At 52.9% G+C, this 19,181-nt stretch overlaps 1 protein-coding gene and 1 long non-coding RNA gene across 3 annotated transcripts in view; both read left to right on the forward strand.

Annotated features, from left to right (window-relative positions):
- Positions 1–3,345, forward strand: part of LMOD1 (leiomodin 1) — a 42,009-nt gene extending 38,664 nt beyond the window's left edge. The window contains exons 2-4 of one of the 2 annotated variants that reach the window (XM_043500471.1): positions 24–312; positions 364–1,556; positions 2,678–3,345. In XM_043500471.1, the coding sequence (XP_043356406.1) occupies positions 24–312; positions 364–1,556; positions 2,678–2,704 (1,509 nt within the window). In that variant the 3' untranslated portion in view covers positions 2,705–3,345. Of the gene's footprint in view, positions 1–23; positions 1,557–2,677 lie in introns of both variants that reach the window. The other variant, XM_038380020.2, reaches the window with a different exon arrangement.
- A 976-nt stretch (positions 3,346–4,321) lies between these two features.
- On the forward strand, positions 4,322–6,888 carry LOC122457129. The gene is made up of 2 exons (XR_006276483.1): positions 4,322–4,373; positions 4,423–6,888. It is a non-coding gene; the product is annotated as an uncharacterized LOC122457129 (long non-coding RNA).
- Positions 6,889–19,181: the final 12,293 nt, after the last annotated feature.

The following is a 19,181-nucleotide window of genomic DNA, read 5'->3' on the forward strand; positions in this document are numbered from 1 at the left end:
CCTCTAATTTTCTTTCTCATTAGGAAGGGATGCCAGCAGAGAGGAAGAAAGACCCCAGGAATCTGGAAGGAAAGGGCAAGGAAGCTCGTTCCCAAGACCTTGTCAGGAAACGAGACTTTGATCTGGGAAAAGAACGTAACAAAGGAGAATGTGCTCAGAGAACAAGTTACAAAGAGAAGGAAGAACTAGAGAGTAAATGCAATGAGAAACCCAAAGGAGAAAAGGTCCCCAAGGACAAAGACAAGGCCATGGACAAAAAACTCATAGGAAAGGACAGAAAGGAAGAAGAGAAGAGTGCAGCACCAAAGAAAGATCTAGGAAAGGACAGAAAGGAAGAAGAGAAGACTGCAGCACCAAAGAAAGAGCTAGGAAAGCACAGAAAGGAAGAAGAGAAGAGTGCAGCACCAAAGAAAGAGCTAGGAAAGGACAGAAAGGAAGAAGAGAAGAGTGCAGCACCAAAGAAAGAGCTAGGAAGGAATAGAAAAGGAGAAGAAAAGAGAGAAAAGGAGAGTAAAGAAGAAGAAAGTTGTTCATCTTTAAAGAAATACTCAAAGGTTGATGGTAAGGAGAAATCACTTACAGACTCCAGAGGAGTCACTGAGGAAAAGGCTCCTCTGTCACCAGAGACAGGGCCTAAACAGATCCCAGAAAACAGCCCCTCAAAACCTGTGGATAGCCCCCCAAGCCAGACCAAGGAAGAGGAAGAAGCAGCTTCCAGTATCTTTGATGAGCCCTTAGAAAGAGTGAAGAATAATGACCCAGAGATGACGGAAGTCAATGTCAATAACTCCGACTGCATCACCAGTGAAATCCTGGTGCGCTTTACAGAGGCCTTGGAATTTAACACCGTGGTCAAAGTGTTTTCACTGGCCAATACCCATGCTGATGACCATGTCGCATTTGCCATCGCCATTATGTTGAAGTCAAACAAGACACTAACCAGCATCAATCTGGACTCTAACCACATCACAGGTAAAGGGATCCTGGCCATCTTCCGTGCGCTGCTGCAGAACAACACCCTGACAGAGCTGCGTTTCCATAATCAAAGACACATCTGCGGGGGGAAAACAGAGATGGAGATAGCCAAGCTGCTAAAGGAGAACACCACCCTCCTGAAGCTGGGCTATCATTTTGAACTGGCAGGTCCCCGCATGACAGTCACAAACCTGCTGAGTAGGAACATGGACAAGCAGAGGCAGAAACGCCTGCAGGAGCAGAAGCAGGTTCAGGAACGTAGTGAGAAGAAGGATCTACTAGAGGTTCCAAAGGCAGGCGGCTTGCTAAAGGGGTCCCCCAAGCCTTCACCACAGTCATCCCCAAAATCTTCCCCATGGTCTTCCCCTAAAAGTTCTCCTAAGAAGGGTGGACCTCCGGCTGCACCTCCCCCACCCCCACCTCCACTAGCCCCACCCCTGATCAATGAAAATATAAGGAATTCTCTCTCTCCAGCCACCCAGAGGAAGATGGTGGAGAAGGCACTTCCTGCTCAGGAGAAGAACTCAAGGGACCAGCTGTTGGCGGCCATTCGATCCAGCAATGTCAAACAGCTAAAGAAGGCAAGTGAGGGGCTGAGGAGCTGGGATCTCCACAGAACATTACCAGGTTCATTGGGTGACCCAAGATTTCAGGTCTAGCTTTAGATTCCTTCCCCCCACCCCCACCCCAGCGTTTGAGTCCAAGCACATTTGGACACCACGTTCATGTCACCCAAGTACTGAATAAGGGAGGCTTAACCTGCTTTGGAGAGTCTCCATGTGCCAGCCAATCGGAACCAGCCTCTGGGACGGAATTCTGGCACATTAGTCAGTTCCCGAGATCCTCTTGCCGTTTGCCTCATCAAAGCCCAGTAACCCCAAAGCAACTGGCTGAAGGCTCGAGAGCAGTTTTGCTATATTCTTTCCAGCATCCAAATTCTGGTCCCGCCCCATTTAAGTCAACGGCCAGTTGCTGGGGGACTTGGCTTCAGATGAGCTCAAGAGCCTGAAACCTCCAGTGAGTCACCGGCCGAGAGTGGATGAGCCCAGATTCCCCAGGCCCATGGGCACTGAGTCTCTGGGGCATCTCCACACTATGAACTTGAGGATTTTCTCCAGCTTCTCCCTCAATAACCCAGCCACAGATAACTGGGCATGTGCTCAGTGTAGTACCCAGAGGCATGTGCCATGGGACCCAGCTGAGGCCTCCCAGGTGTTAGTGGGGTGAACATCTGTCTTTTTCGCCATCTCAGCCCAGTGCTGTTGTCTGAGCTCAGATGGTACACCACAGGCTCTGGCTGGCTCAATGTGAGGACAGAGATCTCCTGTTAGTGTCAAGTGTAAAGGCTGGTGACTCAGGTGAATGGTCATGGGATGCTCTGTCTCACAGTAAAGGCTTGGGGAATTGCAGGCCCCACCTGAGTTGCCCATATTGCAACTGGTTTTCTGGCATCAGTGAGAGGCACAGACTGAACGGCCCATGGAGACTGAATTCCCCTCGACCCTCTCGAGCTGGGACAGGGAAAAGAGCCCTGAGCTGCTGCTGCTGCCTGCCCACTGGAGAGAGAGTCACTCCTCATGGCTACTTATGCAACACCTGGCTCACGCTCAATTCATTTAAAAATAAACAAGCCCAACCTGTTCCAGTAACCCCCTGGTTCCAGTCCTGTGCCGAAGGGTAACCGACCCTTTTATCTTGGCAGGTGGAGGTCCCAAAATTATTGCAATAGGATATGGAAGCTGGATCTCCCGCATGGATGAGACCTGTGGCAGAAAATAGGACGTTTGCCTTTCTCATGACTGTTTACATGACCAGTCCTTGGGGACTCTGCAGTGTCCACCTGCCTGCCCCAGAGCTGGAGGAGCAGTGTTCTCTGTGGGGTCCAACTAAGGGGGGCAGCCCTGAGAAGGGCCCTGGGGTCATTGGATGCAGTGTGTGCGGCAGACCTGGTATTCATTTTTACATTCTTTAAAATCTTAAAGCTCTTTCTTTTAGCCAGCACCAGCATGCGACGTGCCAGTGCAAGATGGGAGCAGGGTTGCAGGAATGGGGGGAGGGTGTTTGTTCCTATTTCTGCTGACAGAGTTTGGAGCATGAGGTAGTTACCAAGTGCAGCAGATGCAGGATGGATGTCCCTGAATGTCTGGGTCCACATCTCCAGAATTGCGTGGCTCTGCCACTACAGAACAGCACGCAGACAGTGACCTGCATCCCAAAGAGCCTTGCTTTGCTCTCGGCTTGGAGTCTGTTGGGGAGAACTGGCAGCGGGACATTGTCTGGAGTGACACAGAGCCAAACTCAGGAGAATGCTTGGGGCAGAAATGAATTGCCACCTCTCTGCAGGTTCAGGATCTCCAGTGCCCTGAAAAGGAAAAGGGAGCGTACGGTGTACAGGGAGAGATGCTGACTGCCACAGACAGTATTAGCTGAATGTGTTGGGGGGCTGGGGAGATGCACCTGATGCTGATATTTTGTGCAAAGAAATAACTGAAGTTTGCAGAGGGCTGGCCCAGGGATGTCACCTCCTCCCAGGATCGTCAGGGCTCAGTGCAGCCACTGTCTAGTGCCATGCTTTACATGACTGATCCTGCTGTCACTGTGCTTCTGCCCTTAGTGCTGGACACCACAGGATGTGGCTTCAGGACTGGCAAGCAGAAAGCAGGGTTTTGCTGAGAGAACACTGTTTCTGGTTTTCAGACCCAGCTGTCCACGAGGGAAACACTGGGCAGGATTTGCTTGGCCTGCAGGCTATAGCCCAGCAAACCCAGATCCCTCACGTTGCATGTGACATGTGTGTGCTCTAGCTCAGCTTGTCGATGGCCGTGGGGCTGTGTGCATGCCCCAAACCCCTGTCCCTCAGCCCACTGCAGTGGAGGGCAGGGTCAGAGGTGGCGCTAGCACATGTACCTCAGTGGCAGCCCAGCCCGGCTGGTGCACGCTCTGCTTTTCTCAGGGGCACAGGACAATGGATTGTCTCGCTATTGGCTTCACAGGCGGTAACTTTCCGAGGGGGCTTGGAACTCCCAGGATATTTGCGCGGCTTTAGCACAGGAATGGCCGCAGCTGCAGTGCTGCTTTCCAAGGGCCTCTACCCCCCGGAAGAGATAGCTCAGGGTTAATGCTCAGAGTTGCCTGTTGTGCACCTCAGCGTGGAATGAATAGGTGTGTGGGGATGAGGGCCCTGTGTGCCGGTGGAGGGGGTGTCTGTCAGTGCAGCAGGGGAGGGTGGGTCTGTGCTGGTGGAGCAGAAGCAGGGGAGTCTGCGCCACTAGAGTGAGGGGGGACGTCTTCTCCAGTGGCTCGAGGGGGGGGTCTGTGCCAGATGGGGGGGTTGCACCTGAGGAGCGGGGGGGTCTGTGCCAGAGGAGGGGGGGTTGCACATGAGGAGCGGGGGGAGGGTCTGTGTCAGAGGACCAGAGGGGGGTTTGCACCTGAGGAGCAGGGGAGGGTCTGTGTCAGAGGAGTGGGGGAGGGTCTGTGCCAGAGGAACGGGGGGTGGGGGGGTTGCACCTGAGGAGCGGGGGAGGGTCTGTGTCAGTGGAGCAGGGGGATCTAGGGAATCACACCCTGGGGTCTGCTCTTGTGGAAGGTGTTTAGCTGGAGCTTTATGCCCCACGCCCGCCTATCTGCGCCCGTTCTCTGGGCTCATCGCTTTGTGTGCCTTTAAATCCTCTTTGGCCACGTACTGTGTCATTTTCACAGTACACCAGGTACTCTAAGTCACCATTGTCAGGGAGAGGAGCGCCCTGAGAACTGTTCTCTGGGGAGGGGGCAGTTCCCCAAAGCCCAGGGTAGGGCCCCAGGGGAGTGCTGTCCCAGGCTAGGCTGTTCTCAGAGTCCCGCCGGACGGCCAGCGATGAGAAAGCAGGGACTGTTGACGTGCTGCTGGCCCGTGGCCCTCCTGACCCTGGATGCGATGAACTGAGGGGCAATAACACATCAGCATGAGGGGAACCTCCCACTGCTCCATGTCACAAGGTAGCACCTGACTCCACAGGCACCGGCTGCTTCCTTGCCTAGGGGGTGCTCAAACCCTGCTCTGCACTAGGCCCCGCCCCCACTCCACCCCTTCCCCTGCCCCATTTCTTCCCACCCATTTCTTCCCCCTCTCCCCGCTCCTCCCACTCCCCTGCGGCTCCTGCATGCCGCGGAACAGCTGATTGCAGCGGGCGGGAGGCACTGGGAGGGAGGGGAAGGAGTTGATCGGTGGGGCAGCAGGAGGGCATGAGGTGCTGGGAGGGGGAGGAGCTGGCTGCTGGTGGGTGCTAAGCACCCACTAATTTTTCCCCATGGGTGCTCCAGCCCTGAAGCACCCATGGAGTCAGCGCCTATGCCTGACTCACCTGCTGGTGCCTGTAGCTGCACCCAAGTCCAGGAGCCAGGAGTCCAGGAATCTGAGGTCCTGCAAGTCCCAGTTTCTAAAAGGGGGCAGCCCGCGCGGCCAGCCCAAGGCACAGCCCTGCCAATGTGTTGATCAATATGCAGGTGTGCTCAGATGGGGCCCCGTCTGCCTTGCTGTGCTTGGTCGCCTGGGACTGGGCCTTGCAGCCGCTTGGTACAGCCAGTGTGAGCACAGTGGGCTCAAGGCTTGGTGGGGGCCCAGATGCTGCATGGTGCAGTGGGCAAGCCGGGCAGGGCACATGGAAGCAGAATGCCAGCCCTAGGCCACAGGCCCTGATTGTTATGGAGGGGCTCTGTTCTCACTTCTCCCTGCTGAGGGCTGGTGTCGTCATTCTGCCATCGGACGGTGGGAACAATCTGCAGCGAGCTCAGGCTCTCACACACTGCACAGGTAGGCTGCCAAGCGTGACTTGCTCTAAGCTGGTGAGGAGTGAATGGCCTGCCAGGCTGGCCAATGAGAAATGAAACCACCCTGCTTTCAGGTCTGACCAACACCCCAAGTTCTCATGTGAGTGTCAGACACACGACACCTGCCTCCTTCAGGGTCGCATGTGGCAGCTGCCCTCTTGGCTGACACCAGCGATCAACCAGGGATCTCCATAGCTGAGGGCCTGAGCTAGACTTTGCACTGGGAGTTGCAACAGACTCCCAGCCTCTGGAGACCGGGCACAGCTGGGGACGCCTGACACACCCTGACAAGTGGTTTACACCGAAGCTTGCTAGGCGGCTGGATGGGCCTGACCCTAGCTTGGCCAAACAAGGTGCTGTGGAGCAGCACAATAAGCTCCCATCCCCCCCAGAGGATAAGCATGTTGACACTGCATCCATCTGAGACCCCACATCAGGTCTGGGGACCTCAAAAGGCGCCAATCCCTGATCTCCCTGTGGCCCGACAGAGCAAGACCCAGTCACTGAGCTGGCCCAACACCCACTGATGCTCATGAGTAACCCACTCAAAAGACCTGCCAGCAGCATCTTGAAGATGTCAGGGACAATGTTGCGTGCTCTGCTACTGCACAGAGTACAAGTTACCTGCCCACCCCACACTCTGAGCTGTCTTGTCCCAGTGGCATAGGTAGTGTGTGCTAACGAATGGAGCGTAGACCTCAGAGCCAGGAACAGCTCAGTTCTAACCCACCACTGATGCTGACTCCCTGTAGCCCTAGCAAAGTCACGTAGCCTCACTGCTTCAGTGTCTCTCAGTATAACAAGGGACTAATGCCCATCTCAGGGGGGTGGGGGAGAGTTTCATTAGTGTCTGCAAAGGGCTTTTTAAGTGCTGGAGATGCTGATTTATAAACAGAAGCCAAGTCACGTTCCCCTGGAACTACCCAGTGGAGGCGCCATCCTGCCAGGCAGGAAGGGAAGGACATTGTGGAGAATACACTGAAAGTGTGAAGCTACAAGCAAACACCGCAGCCATTCTCAGCTCTGTCCTCTGTGACGGTAAAACATGTTTGCACCATGTACAACATCACCCACCGTGTCACTAATAAAGCTCACCAAACGCTGCTTGTGATCAGTATGGATGGCTCTGGGGTTGGGAGGAAACAGCCCACTTGGGGCTTACTGCAGAGTTTACCAAAGCAGGGAAGCGCTACATCCACAGGACGCCTGCCCTTGGCTGCAGGTGAAGATGGGCCCAGGCTGTGGGTGTGCCAGTGGCCACCAGGGAGAATTTGCACAGGAGAAAACTTGCATCTGTGCACACCACTGATTTGGGACACATTGTTCCTTGTGTAAACCGGCGTTTAAATGGGTGCTCCCCTCCCCACAGGAATTCTGCTGCTCAGGCTGGTTGTTGGCAGGAAACTCCTTCTCCTGATGGGGGATGCTGGGGATTCCCGGCACATTTAGATAATTGCTCAGCTGCTGGGAAACTCCAGAGCTGCTGGGCAAACCTTAACCAGTGCAAAGTAAAGGGCCGTGATTGGAGGCTCCTTGCTTGCCCAGTGCAAACTGGGGGTAGGGCTGCCAACTTTCTAGTCACAAAAACCAAACACCCTAACTCCACCCCTGCCCTGAGGCCCCACCCCCTGCTCACTACATTCCCCCTCCCTTGGTGGCTTGCTCTCCCCTCACTCACTTTCATTGGGCTGAGGCAAGGGGTTGAGATATGGGAGGTGGTGAGGGCTCTAACTGGAGGGTGCAGGCTCCAGGATGGGGCCAGAAATGAGGGACTCAGGGTGCAGGATGGGGCTCCGGGCTGGGGGAGGAAGTTGGGGTGTGGGAGGGGGTCAGAGCTCCGGCTGGGAGTGTGGGCTCTGGGGTGGGGCTAGGGATGAGGGGTTTAGGGTGCAGGAGGGGGCTTCAGGTTGGGGGGTGGGGCCAAGGGATTTGGAGTGTGGGAGGGGGCAGCGGTTGTGGCAGGAGGTTGGGGTGCAGGAGGGGGTGAGGGCTCTGGGGTGGGACTGGGAATGAAGGGTTTGGGGTGCAGGAGGGTGCTCCAGGTTTGGAGGTTGGGGCTCAGGGTTGGTGCATGGGCTTATCTCAGGCGGCTCCCAGTCAGTGGGACTAAGGCAGGCTGCCTGCCTCTCCTGGCAGCAGATCCGGGTCCTAGGTCGGGGGGAGCAGGAGGCTCTACACGCCGCTCTCGCCTGCAGGCACCGCCCCCCAAGGTCCCATTGGCCAGTTCCCAGTGCTTGGGGCAGGGGCTACAGCATGCGGAGCTCCATGGCCCCCCATCTAGGACCCGGGCCTGCTGGCAGCTTCTGGGGCGCCGCATAGTGCAGTACCAGGAGAGGTAGGGACCAGCCTGCCTTAGCCCCGCAGCACTGCCAACTGGTCTTTTAACAGCTCAGTCGGCGGTGCTGACCGGAGCCGCCAGGGTCCCCTTTCGACCGAGTGTTCTGGTTGACAACTGGACACCTCATCACCCTAGGGGCACACACGCCACTGACCAGTGGAGAGTCTCCGGTGAAACCCAGAAGCAATGAGTTTTCATTCATGGATAATTAAAGCAAAGAAGCTAACCGTGAGGTTCTGCAGGGATTTTAAACCATGAAGTCTTTAAACCACGATTTGAGGACTTCAATAGCTCAGACATAGGTGAGAAGTTTGTCGCAGGAGTGGGTGGGTGAGATTCTGTGGCCTGAGTTGTGCAGGAGGTCGGACTAGATGATCAGAATGGTCCCTTCTGACCTTAATATCTATGAATCTATGGTCCTCCAGACACTTGATGAATGGCAGGGCCAGGCATGGAGGCTGGGTCAAGGCTTCATAAACTGCAAACTGATTTTTCCCTGGTAACCTAAATCCAGCAGATGAGCCCAGGTCTCCAGAGCCGAGCAGCCAATGGAGGACCAACCCACAGAGTCTCATGGCAGGAGCAGCCTTTCTACAGTGTCCAGGAGAAGCAGAGATTTGGTGCTGAACGTCCTGCAGCAGGGGTGGAGGGCGAAGGTGGGTCGATGACCATCAGGAGGGGAAGCACTATCGCAGCACGGGGCTCTGGCTCTGGAGCTCAGAGACCTCCCAAGGCCATAGTGTCAACCGGGCGCAAAGCCACCGCTGCAGCTTAGCTCCCCTTCCACACAACCCACAGACACCCAGCACACCCGCTTCCTGCACACCCACTCCCAGCACACCTGCTCAGAGTGCACACCCAGCACACCCACTTCCTGCACACCCGCTCAGAGCGCACACCCACTCCCAGTACACTCGCTCAGAGCACAGCCACACCCAGCACACCCACTTCCCACATATCCATACCCAGCACACCCACACCCAGCACTCCCAGCAGACCCACTTCCCACACACCCACACCCAGCACACCCACACCCACTCAGAGTGCACACCCACACCCAGCACACTCACACCCAGCACACCCGCTCAGAGCTTCCTGTACACCCACTCCCAGCACACCTGCTTCCTGCACACCCACACCCAGCTCACCTGCTCAGAGCTCACACCCACACCCACCATACCCACTTCCTGCACACCCACTCCCAGCACACCCACACCCAGCACACCCATTCAGAACCCACACCCACTCCCAGCACACCTGCTCCCAGCACACCCGCTTCCCATACACCCACTTAGAGGGCATCCACACCCACACCCAGCACACCCGCTTCCCGCACACCCACACCCAGCACACCCACACCCAGCACACTCGCTTCCCACACACCTGCTTCCCGCACACTTGCTCAGAGCTCACATCCACTCCCAGCACACCCACTCAGAGCACACACCCACTCCCAGCACACCCACTTCTCGAACACCCACTTCCTGCACACCCACACCCAGCACACCCACACCCAGCACAGCCGTTCAGAACCCACACCCACTCCCAGCACATCTGCTCCCAGCACACCCGCTTCCCATATACCCACTTAGAGGGCACCCACACCCACACCCAGCATACCCAGTCCCAACACACCCACAGCAACACAGCACATCCATTCACAGCACATTCACACTCAGCGTACACACACACACCCTCAGGTGAAAGAACCCTACAGGGAAACAAGCACTTACCCAACACTGTCCTCTGGGTCCTTTCCAAGCAAGAACAGAGTCACTGCAGAGCTACTCCTCTGCCCCACTGGGACAGCCCGTCCCTGGCAATGGGACCAAAGGCTGAGCCCAAAACATCAGCATGGGCATGTCAGCCCCACCCTGTGCTGGGAGGAGGCCGCTGACTGCCAGGCCCCCACCTGACAGGTTAGTCCCAGAATGGCTTGCCCTAGCCAATGAGCCCTTAAACGGCTGGCAGGGGGTGGGGTGGACCCTTCCTTGTCGGCCTTTTGTATTTTCCAGCACTCACAGTGAGGCTGTTGCTACCCATTCAGGCCCTGGGCTTAGCTCACATATACGAGAGGAGTTTTCAGAGGGGATCATGGAAAAGGCCCCATTTAACAAAATGCCGGTGGGAACCGTAGTTCTTTAGCCATTAGCCGGGTGGCAGGAACGCCACATAAGAGTTTGCCATGTGGACACCCCGGTACACACAGACACATGCCTGAGTGTACACATGCACACAGAAACACATATGTTCAGCCCCCACCTATACCCAGACACTCCCATGCATGTGTGTGCAAACATATAGCCAGCCAGCTCACTGGGCAAGGTTGGCTCAGGGCAGTACCAGGCCAAAGTGGCCCCTCCCTGGCCAGGCTTTGCTGCTCATTCAGCTGAGCCCTGCAGCAGATGGCTGGGTCAGGCTCACACCCCCACATTAGCTGCAGATGCTGCTGGCTGCCGAGTCTGGTTCCAAAGCTGGCTTCTTGGGACCCAGCAAAATGTCTATATTTGGGCATTATGCACAGAGCTGCCCAAACGGAGTCTCATTCCTCTGTTCTTCCTAACTGTGGGCAGGCAGCCAGCTCCAGGCCAGCAAGGGCGCTGGGATTTGCTTGCTGCACCCCCAAGGAAAGAAAACAAGGCCCATCTCCCTCCTGCTGCCCCCAACAAAGTCACAGCATGCCAAGGGGTTGGGGAGGTCCTGGCCATCATGGGGTGGGGGGTGAGGGGGTCCTGAGTCCCAAGGGATGGAGGGCCTGGCTATCAGAGTCTCCCGCGAAGGAGAAGGTCTGGTCATCACAGCTCCTGGGCGGAGGGGAGCCTGGCCATCGCAGCTCCTGGCAGGGGAGGCAGGGTTCTGGCCGTCACAGACCCGCGGGGGAGAAGGTCCGGCCATCACATGTTCCTGGGGGGAGGGGACTCTGGCCATCACAGACTCCTGGGGGTGGAGGGAGGGCCTGGACATCGCAGACTCCTGGAGCGGGGAGGGGAGGGAGCTGGCCATCAGGGTGTCAGGGGGAGGCCCGTCACCTGAGCCTTGTGGCACATAAGTCTAACAGCCTAGAAGGGCAATGGTGGCACATGGCCAGGGCCAGATTAACCCCTCCCTAGGCAAGTATACATTTCTGGGCCTTTCTACTGGCCCACTAAGACAGGCTCCCAGGCATAGCACAAGAGCAAAGCCCCTACCCCAGAGACACTGACACCCCAAAAGCTGCACTGCGCTCAGGGGCGCTGATAAGCTTAGCTGGGCACATGCCCAGCACTGTACCTCCAGCTGGTTAAGGGCATGGGGTTTGCTCCATTGGCATCTGTTTCCATGACAGCAGCATCTTTCTCAATAGTTTTCTTACATATCACCAAGTGACCACCTCTTTCCTCTCTTCCACAAGGTGGTATCCTGTCAAGGGGTTGTCTAGGAACACATTTGAGAGCCATACAGCAGCTAAACCTTCTCAAATCATCTCTACAGTGTGTTGGCTGGTCCTTTGTCACACACCAGGGCCGTCTATGCTACGAGGCAAGGTCTTTGGATGGGGTGTGACATTACGACCCGTATTCTTCATAGAAATATGCTTATGATATGAATATGGCATACATAAGATGTATTTTATGCAAGATGGGCATGTGAGGTATCATTGGAAAGGTTCTGATTTACTGAATATGATTAGCCAATTTGTATGCATGTGTCATTTCTGAATCTGAAGTTAGGAATATTGACCATGTAACAATTACAACTGTGTTTTCACCTGGGAAATACCCACCAGACAGTATACAAACAGCCTGTCACCTGGTACCGGACATGATCTTGGACTTCTAGTGTTTTTCCATTAAGAGGGGGTGGATGGGTCAAACTGGGAAACAAAGGATTCCCGCCATATGCAAATTCTATTTAAGGCTGGGAAGTGAATTAATCTTGGTTTGTTCTTCATTGAATCCCCACCCAAGATGACTGCTTGAGACATCGAAGAAACAAAGACAAAAGGGAAGGGAGGGGGAAGTTCTGAACCCAGGCTGGGAATGGTGTCTGGCCCGTGACGGATATACCTGGAGTTTTAAACTGCAAGCAAGAGCTGTCTGTACACAGAGAAATTCTGCAATCTGCTTAAAACAACTTTTAGGGTTAGAAATTACTATTTCTAGCCAGTTTCTTTTGTGCATTGAACTTAGTTTGCGTGTTTGTTTTATTTGCTCAGTAATCTGCTTTGTTCTGTTTGCTATCCCTTATAATCACTCAAAAATCTACCTTCTATAGTTAATAAACTTGTTTTTTGTTTATTCCAAAACCAGTTTGTATAATTTGTAACTGGTGGGGGGGAGCGGAGAGATGCAAAAAGCTGTGCATATCTTCTTCCACATTGAGGAAGGTGGCGGATTTCATGAGCTTATGCTGTATAGAGTTCTGTGCAACGCAAGACAATATAATTTTGGGTTTACACTCTACAGAGTGTGTGCACCTGAGTGCTGGGCAATTCCCTAACTGAAAGCCTTCCCATGCAGCACTGATTTCAGTATCAGTGTCATTCTGCAGCTGGGTGTGTCCCTACTTGTATGTGTGTGTGCAGCAGGATAAGGTGAGGGAGCCCAGGCTGGTGGAACGGGCGGGCTCAGTGGAACCCCAGGACATCAGGTGCATCCCGGAGACGGGTGGGAATCCGTCACAAGGGAATAATACATGGGAAGGAGAGATTAAAAAGACTGGGACTTTTCAGCTTGGAAAAGAGTCGACAAAGGGGGGATCGGATAGCGGTCTATAGAATCGTGGAGACAGTGAACAGGGAAGTGGGCGCCCGTGGGCGGCCTGTGTGGATCCCGGTTCTTGTCGGGGTGAAAGACAGGAGAGGCCATGCTGGCTGCCAGCACACGCGGTGGGGCTGGTGGGGCTCTGCCCCCAGTGGGATCGCTGCTGTGCCCATGTGTGTCTCCCCACTGTTTGTCATCGGGGTAGCAGTCTGGGGGCGCCAGGGCTACTTCCAGCTGTTTTAGTGCCTGCTGTGCTGCCCTCTGAACCATGGTGCCTTGAATGAGAGGTGGGGAGAGGGAGGGTTTGGGGTCAGGGACAGGAGAGCAAGCGACAAAAGGAGACAGGCATCGCCTCTTGTGTGGCTATCGACATCACCTGTGACTGTATAGATCATTGTTGCAACCACTGTTCTATATTTGCAGCAAATATTGTACAAAGGTTGTTGTGTGAGGTGTCTATGACAAAGTCATGGTTGGCTGGTTATGATTATGCTGTCTGTATACATGTATCACTTTTGTATTTAAAGTTATAATTATTGGCTCTATACAGTCTGTATTTCAAACTTGTGCTATGCTTCTGGGTGATACCCCGGACAATGTGGCGCCAGCAGTGCCTAGCCTGCTTGATGGCCCATTGAGGACCATCAGCTACACAGCTGACCCATTGAGAGAAGGCAGATACACCTTGTGACTCAGCAAGGCATGCAGGGACATGCCTATGGACAGAACTCTAATGTTTTTCCATGCCATAGGCTGGGTAGCTTGTGTTTGGAACAAAGGAAGCACAAGCCCCATGGCAAAAGGACTATAAAAAGCAGCAGCAGCATCTCCATTTTGTCTTCATTCCTGCTTCTTACTTCTGGAGGAACCTTGCTACAAACTGAAGCTCTGAACAAAGGATGTTCAGAACAGAGACTTGATTTGAGCCTTCAGTTTATTTCATCACTGCTACAAGCCTGAACCAAGAACTCTGCCATTACTGTATGTAATTGATTCCATTGAACCAATTCTCACTCTCATCTATATTTCTTTCTTTTTATGAATAAGCCTTTAGATATAAATTCTAAAGGATTGGCAACAGCCATGATTTGTGGAAAAGATCTGACTTGTATATTGACCTGGTTCTGGGGCTTGGTACTTTGGGATCGGGAGAACCATTTTTCTTTTACTGGGGTACCGATTTTCATAACCATTCACACCAATAATGAGTGGCACTGATGGTGATACTGGGAAACTGGAGTGTCTAAGGAAATTGCTTGTATGATTTCTGGTTAGCCAGTGGGGTGAGACTGAAGTCCCCTTGTTTGATGTGCCTTAGAGGTGAAAAACCACCAGCCTGGGGTTGTGACTGCACTGCTCTAGGCAATTTGTCCTGAATTGATACTCTCAGCTGTGTCATAGAATCATAGAATATTAGGACTGGAAGAGACCTCAGGAGGTCATCTAATCCAACCCCCTCCTCAAAGCAGGACCATTCCCCAACTAAATCATCCCAGCCAGGGCTTTGTCAAGCTGGGTCTTAAAAACCTCTAAGGATGGAGATTCCACCACCTCCCTAGGTAACCCATTCCAGTGCTTCACCACCCTCCTAGTAGACTGACCAGATAGCAAGTGTGAAAAATCGGGACAGAGGATGGGGGGTAAGAGGAGCCCATATTAAAAAAAAGCCACAAATATAGGGATTATCCCTATAAAATCAGGACATCTGGTCACCTTACCTCCTAGTGAAATAGTGTTTCCTAATATCCAACCTAGACCTCCCCCACTACAACTTGAGACCATTACTCCTCGTTCTGTCATCTGCCAGCACTGAGAACAGCCTAGCTCCATCCTCTTTGGAACCCTCCTTCAGGTAGCTGAAGGCTGCTATCAAATCCCCCCTCACTCTTCTCTTCTGCAGACTAAATAACCCTAGTTCCCTCAGCCTCTCCTCATAAGTCATGTGTGCCAGCCTCCTAAACATTTTTGTTGCCCTCCGCTGGACTCTCTCCAATTTGTCCACTTCCTTTCTGTAGTGGGAGGCCCAAAACTGGATGCAATACTCTAGGTGTGGACTCACCAGTGCCAAATAGAGAGGAATAATCACTTCCCTCAATCTGCTGGCAATGCTCCTACTTATACAGCCCAATATGCCATTGGCCTTCTTGGCAACAAAGGCACACTGCTGCCTCATATCCAGCTTTTCATACACTGTAATCCCAAGGTCCTTTTCTGCCGAACTTCTGCTTAGCCAGTCGGTCCCCAGCCTGTAGCGGTGCATGGGATTCTTCCAGCCTAAGTGCAGGACTCTGCACTTGTCCATGTTGAACCTCATCAGATTTCTTTTGGCCCAATCCTCCAATTTGTATAGATCACTCTGGACCCTATCCCTACCCTCCAGCGTATCTACCACTCCCCCCAGCTTAGTGTCATCTGCGAACTTCCTGAGGGTGTAATTCATCCCATCATCCAGATCATTAATAAAGATGTTGAACAAAACTGGCCACAGGACCTCTGTGGCACTCCACCTGATACCGGCTGCCAACTAGACATTAAGCCTTTGATCACTACCTGTTGAGCCCGACAATCTAGCCAGCTTTCTATCCACCTTATAGTCCAGTCATTCAATCCATACTTCTTTAACTTGCTGGCAAGAATACTGTGGGAGACAGTATCAAAAGCATTACTAAAGTCAAGATATATCACATCCACTACTTTCCCCATTGCCACAGAGCCAGTTATCTCATCATAGAAGGCAATCAGGTTGGTCAGGTATGACTTGTCCTTGGTGAATCCATGTTGACTGTTCCTGAGCACCTTCCTCTCCTCCAAGTGCTTCAAAATGATTCCTTGAGGACCTGCTTCATGATTTTTCCAGGGACTGAAGTGAGGCTGACCAGTCTGTAGTTTCCCGGCTTCTCTTTCTTCCCTTTTTTAAATATGGGCACTATATTTGCCTTTTTCCAATTGTCCAACCTCCCTTAGAATCATAGAATCATAGAATATCAGGGTTGGAAGGGACCCCAGAAGGTCATCTAGTCCAACCCCCTGCTCAAAGCAGGACCAAGTCCCAGTTAAATCATCCCAGCTAGGGCTTTGTCAAGCCTGACCTTAAAAACCTCTAAGGAAGGAGATTCTACCACCTCCCTAGGTAACGCATTCCAGTGTTTCACCACCCTCTTAGTGAAAAAGTTTTTCCTAATATCCAATCTAAACCTCCCCCATTGCAACTTGAGACCATTACTCCTCGTTCTGTCATCTGCTACCATTGAGAACAGTCTAGAGCCATCCTCTTTGAAACCCCCTTTCAGGTAGTTGAAAGCAGCTATCAAATCCCCCCTCATTCTTCTCTTCTGCAGACTAAACAATCCCAGCTCCCTCAGCCTCTCCTCATAAGTCATGTGCTCTAGACCCCTAATCATTTTCGTTGCCCTTCGTTGTACTCTTTCCAATTTATCCACATCCTTCCTGTAGTGTGGGGCCCAAAACTGGACACAGTACTCCAGATGAGGCCTCACCAGTGTCGAATAGAGGGGAACGATCACGTCCCTCGATCTGCTCGCTATGCCCCTACTTATACAACCCAAAATGCCATTGGCCTTCTTGGCAACAAGGGCACACTGCTGACTCATATCCAGCTTCTCGTCCACTGTCACCCCTAGGTCCTTTTCCGCAGAACTGCTGCCGAGCCATTCGGTCCCTAGTCTGTAGCGGTGCATTGGATTCTTCCATCCTAAGTGCAGGACCCTGCATTTATCCTTATTGAACCTCATTAGATTTCTTTTGGCCCAATCCTCCAATTTGTCTAGGTCCTTCTGTATCCTATCCCTCCCCTCCAGCGTATCTACCACTCCTCCCAGTTTAGTATCATCCGCAAATTTGCTGAGAGTGCAATCCACACCATCCTCCAGATCATTTATGAAGATATTGAACAAAACGGGCCCCAGGACCGACCCCTGGGGCACTCCACTTGACACCGGCTGCCAACTAGACATGGAGCCATTGATCACTACCCGTTGAGCCCGACAATCTAGCCAGCTTTCTACCCACCTTATAGTGCATTCATCCAGCCCATACTTCCTTAACTTGCTGACAAGAATGCTGTGGGAGACCGTGTCAAAAGCTTTGCTAAAGTCAAGAAACAATACATCCACTGCTTTCCCTTCATCCACAGAACCAGTAATCTCATCATAAAAGGCGATTAGATTAGTCAGGCATGACCTTCCCTTGGTGAATCCATGCTGACTGTTCCTGATCACTTTCCTCTCCTCTAAGTGCTTCAGGATTGATTCTTTGAGGACCTGCTCCATGATTTTTCCAGGGACTGAGGTGAGGCTGACCGGCCTGTAGTTCCCAGGATCCTCCTTCTTCCCTTTTTTAAAGATGGGCACTACATTAGCCTTTTTCCAGTCATCCGGGACTTCCCCCGTTCGCCACGAGTTTTCAAAGATAATGGCCAAGGGCTCTGCAATCACAGCCGCCAATTCCTTCAGCACTCTCGGATGCAATTCGTCCGGCCCCATGGACTTGTGCACGTCCAGCTTTTCTAAATAGTCCCTAACCACCTCTATCTCTACAGAGGGCTGGCCATCTCTTCCCCATTTTGTGTTGCCCAGCACAGCAGTCTGGGAGCTGACCTTGTTAGTGATCTTTGATCACCATGAATTTTCAATGATAATGGCCAATGGCTCTGCAATCACATCAGCCACTCCCTTGGCACCCTTGGATGCATTAGATCTGGACCCATGGACTTGTGCATGTCCAGCTTTTCTAAAACGTCCTTAACTTGCTCTTTCATCACTGAGGGCTTCACCTCCTCCCTATATTGTGCTGCCCAGTGCGGCAGTCTGGGAGCTGACCTTGTCTATGAAGACCGAGGCAACAAAGACATTGAGTACTTCAGCTTTTTCCACAGCATCTGTCACTCCAGTAGTGCCTTGGCCTTCCTGATTACACCCATGCATGCTCTAGCAATATTTTTATACTCCTCCCTAATCATCTGTCCAAATTTCCACTTCTTGTAAGCTTCCTTTTTGAGTTTAAACTCACCAAAGATTTCACTGTTAAGTCACCTGCCATATTTGCTATTCTTTCTGCACATGAGGATGGTTTGCTCCTGTGCCCTCAGTAAGGTTTCTTTAAAATACAGCTGTCCCACCAAAGACAGCATCATTACACCTGTGCATCTCCCAGACCATAGGACGCAGCTGCCAGAGCGGGGGGCTAGCAGAACCAGGACCCCTCCCTCTGGGACACAATTTGCAGTGTGTGACTGCCCCCCTCCTCCAGTAAATCTCCAGGGGGTTCCTGGGTGGGGCAGGAATGCAAAGGCATCAGCCACAGTCAGGGTGTATGTGAAGATCTGAAGTTAAGAGGAGCTTAGCTAACACATCTGTAAATGCCCCTTCTCTGTCAATGGAGTGGGGGCTGGGATTGGGGTTTCCTTTGCTACCTGGGCCCATTGACTGGAAGGGTAGGTCTGCACTGCAGGGACTCTGCAGAGAGTGGGGCTGTTCTGGAATGGTTCGCGTTACTGGGGATCAGATGACAATTTGGCCAGGTCATTAGCTCAGCTCCTAGCAACAAACCTGTACCATGAGGGCATGTTCTGCATGCCCTGCCACTGGGAAGAAGTGTTGCTGCCTCCAGGTATAGGCTTTGCTGGTGGGAGGGGGAAACATAGGGATGGAAAGGCACCATTGAATATAACCAGGTAAATGAGCTCACTCCATACACCCGGGCAGTCTGCACCATCCCCTCTTAGGGTCTCTCTGTGACAGCTCGACCAACAGCTCTTAGCTAACTTCTATAGCAGAAACCCTCCATGTCTCACCCTGGGAGTGGAGGTGCAGGGCCACATGGGAGAAGCAGGGTTGCTGAGGGGGAACAGGGACCCATGGAGATGAGGGAGGGGGTTCAGGGACACATGGGGAAGGGGGGTGGTTGAGTGGGGCCATAGAGACATGGGGGATGGAGAAGGGGTGCAGGGACACATGGGAGAGTGCAGGGACACGTGACGGGTGTCTGAGTGCGGGTGTAAGGACACATGGGGATGGGGGCAAATGTGCCTGACTGAATGGGAGGGGCTAGGAGTCAATCAGGATCTGCATGGGGGAGACTCCTTAAAAATTCTTCCCTGCTCCCCCAAAACACCCGTTCCATCTTTCTCCCACCCACAATCCTCCAAGTTCATTACCAGGCTCCATCCCTCTTCCTCAGCTCCTCTGTTACCCCTGACTCCCACAAGTCTTTCCACTGCTTCTGATGGGGGAGGAGGGAAATATGGTTCTGTATTGTAGTTTAAATGTATTACTCAACGTTCTGTATTTATATGCCTG

The sequence above is a fragment of the Dermochelys coriacea genome, chromosome 21 (genome assembly GCF_009764565.3).
Source record: "Dermochelys coriacea isolate rDerCor1 chromosome 21, rDerCor1.pri.v4, whole genome shotgun sequence".
In the NCBI taxonomy this organism is placed as follows: Eukaryota; Metazoa; Chordata; order Testudines; family Dermochelyidae; genus Dermochelys; species Dermochelys coriacea.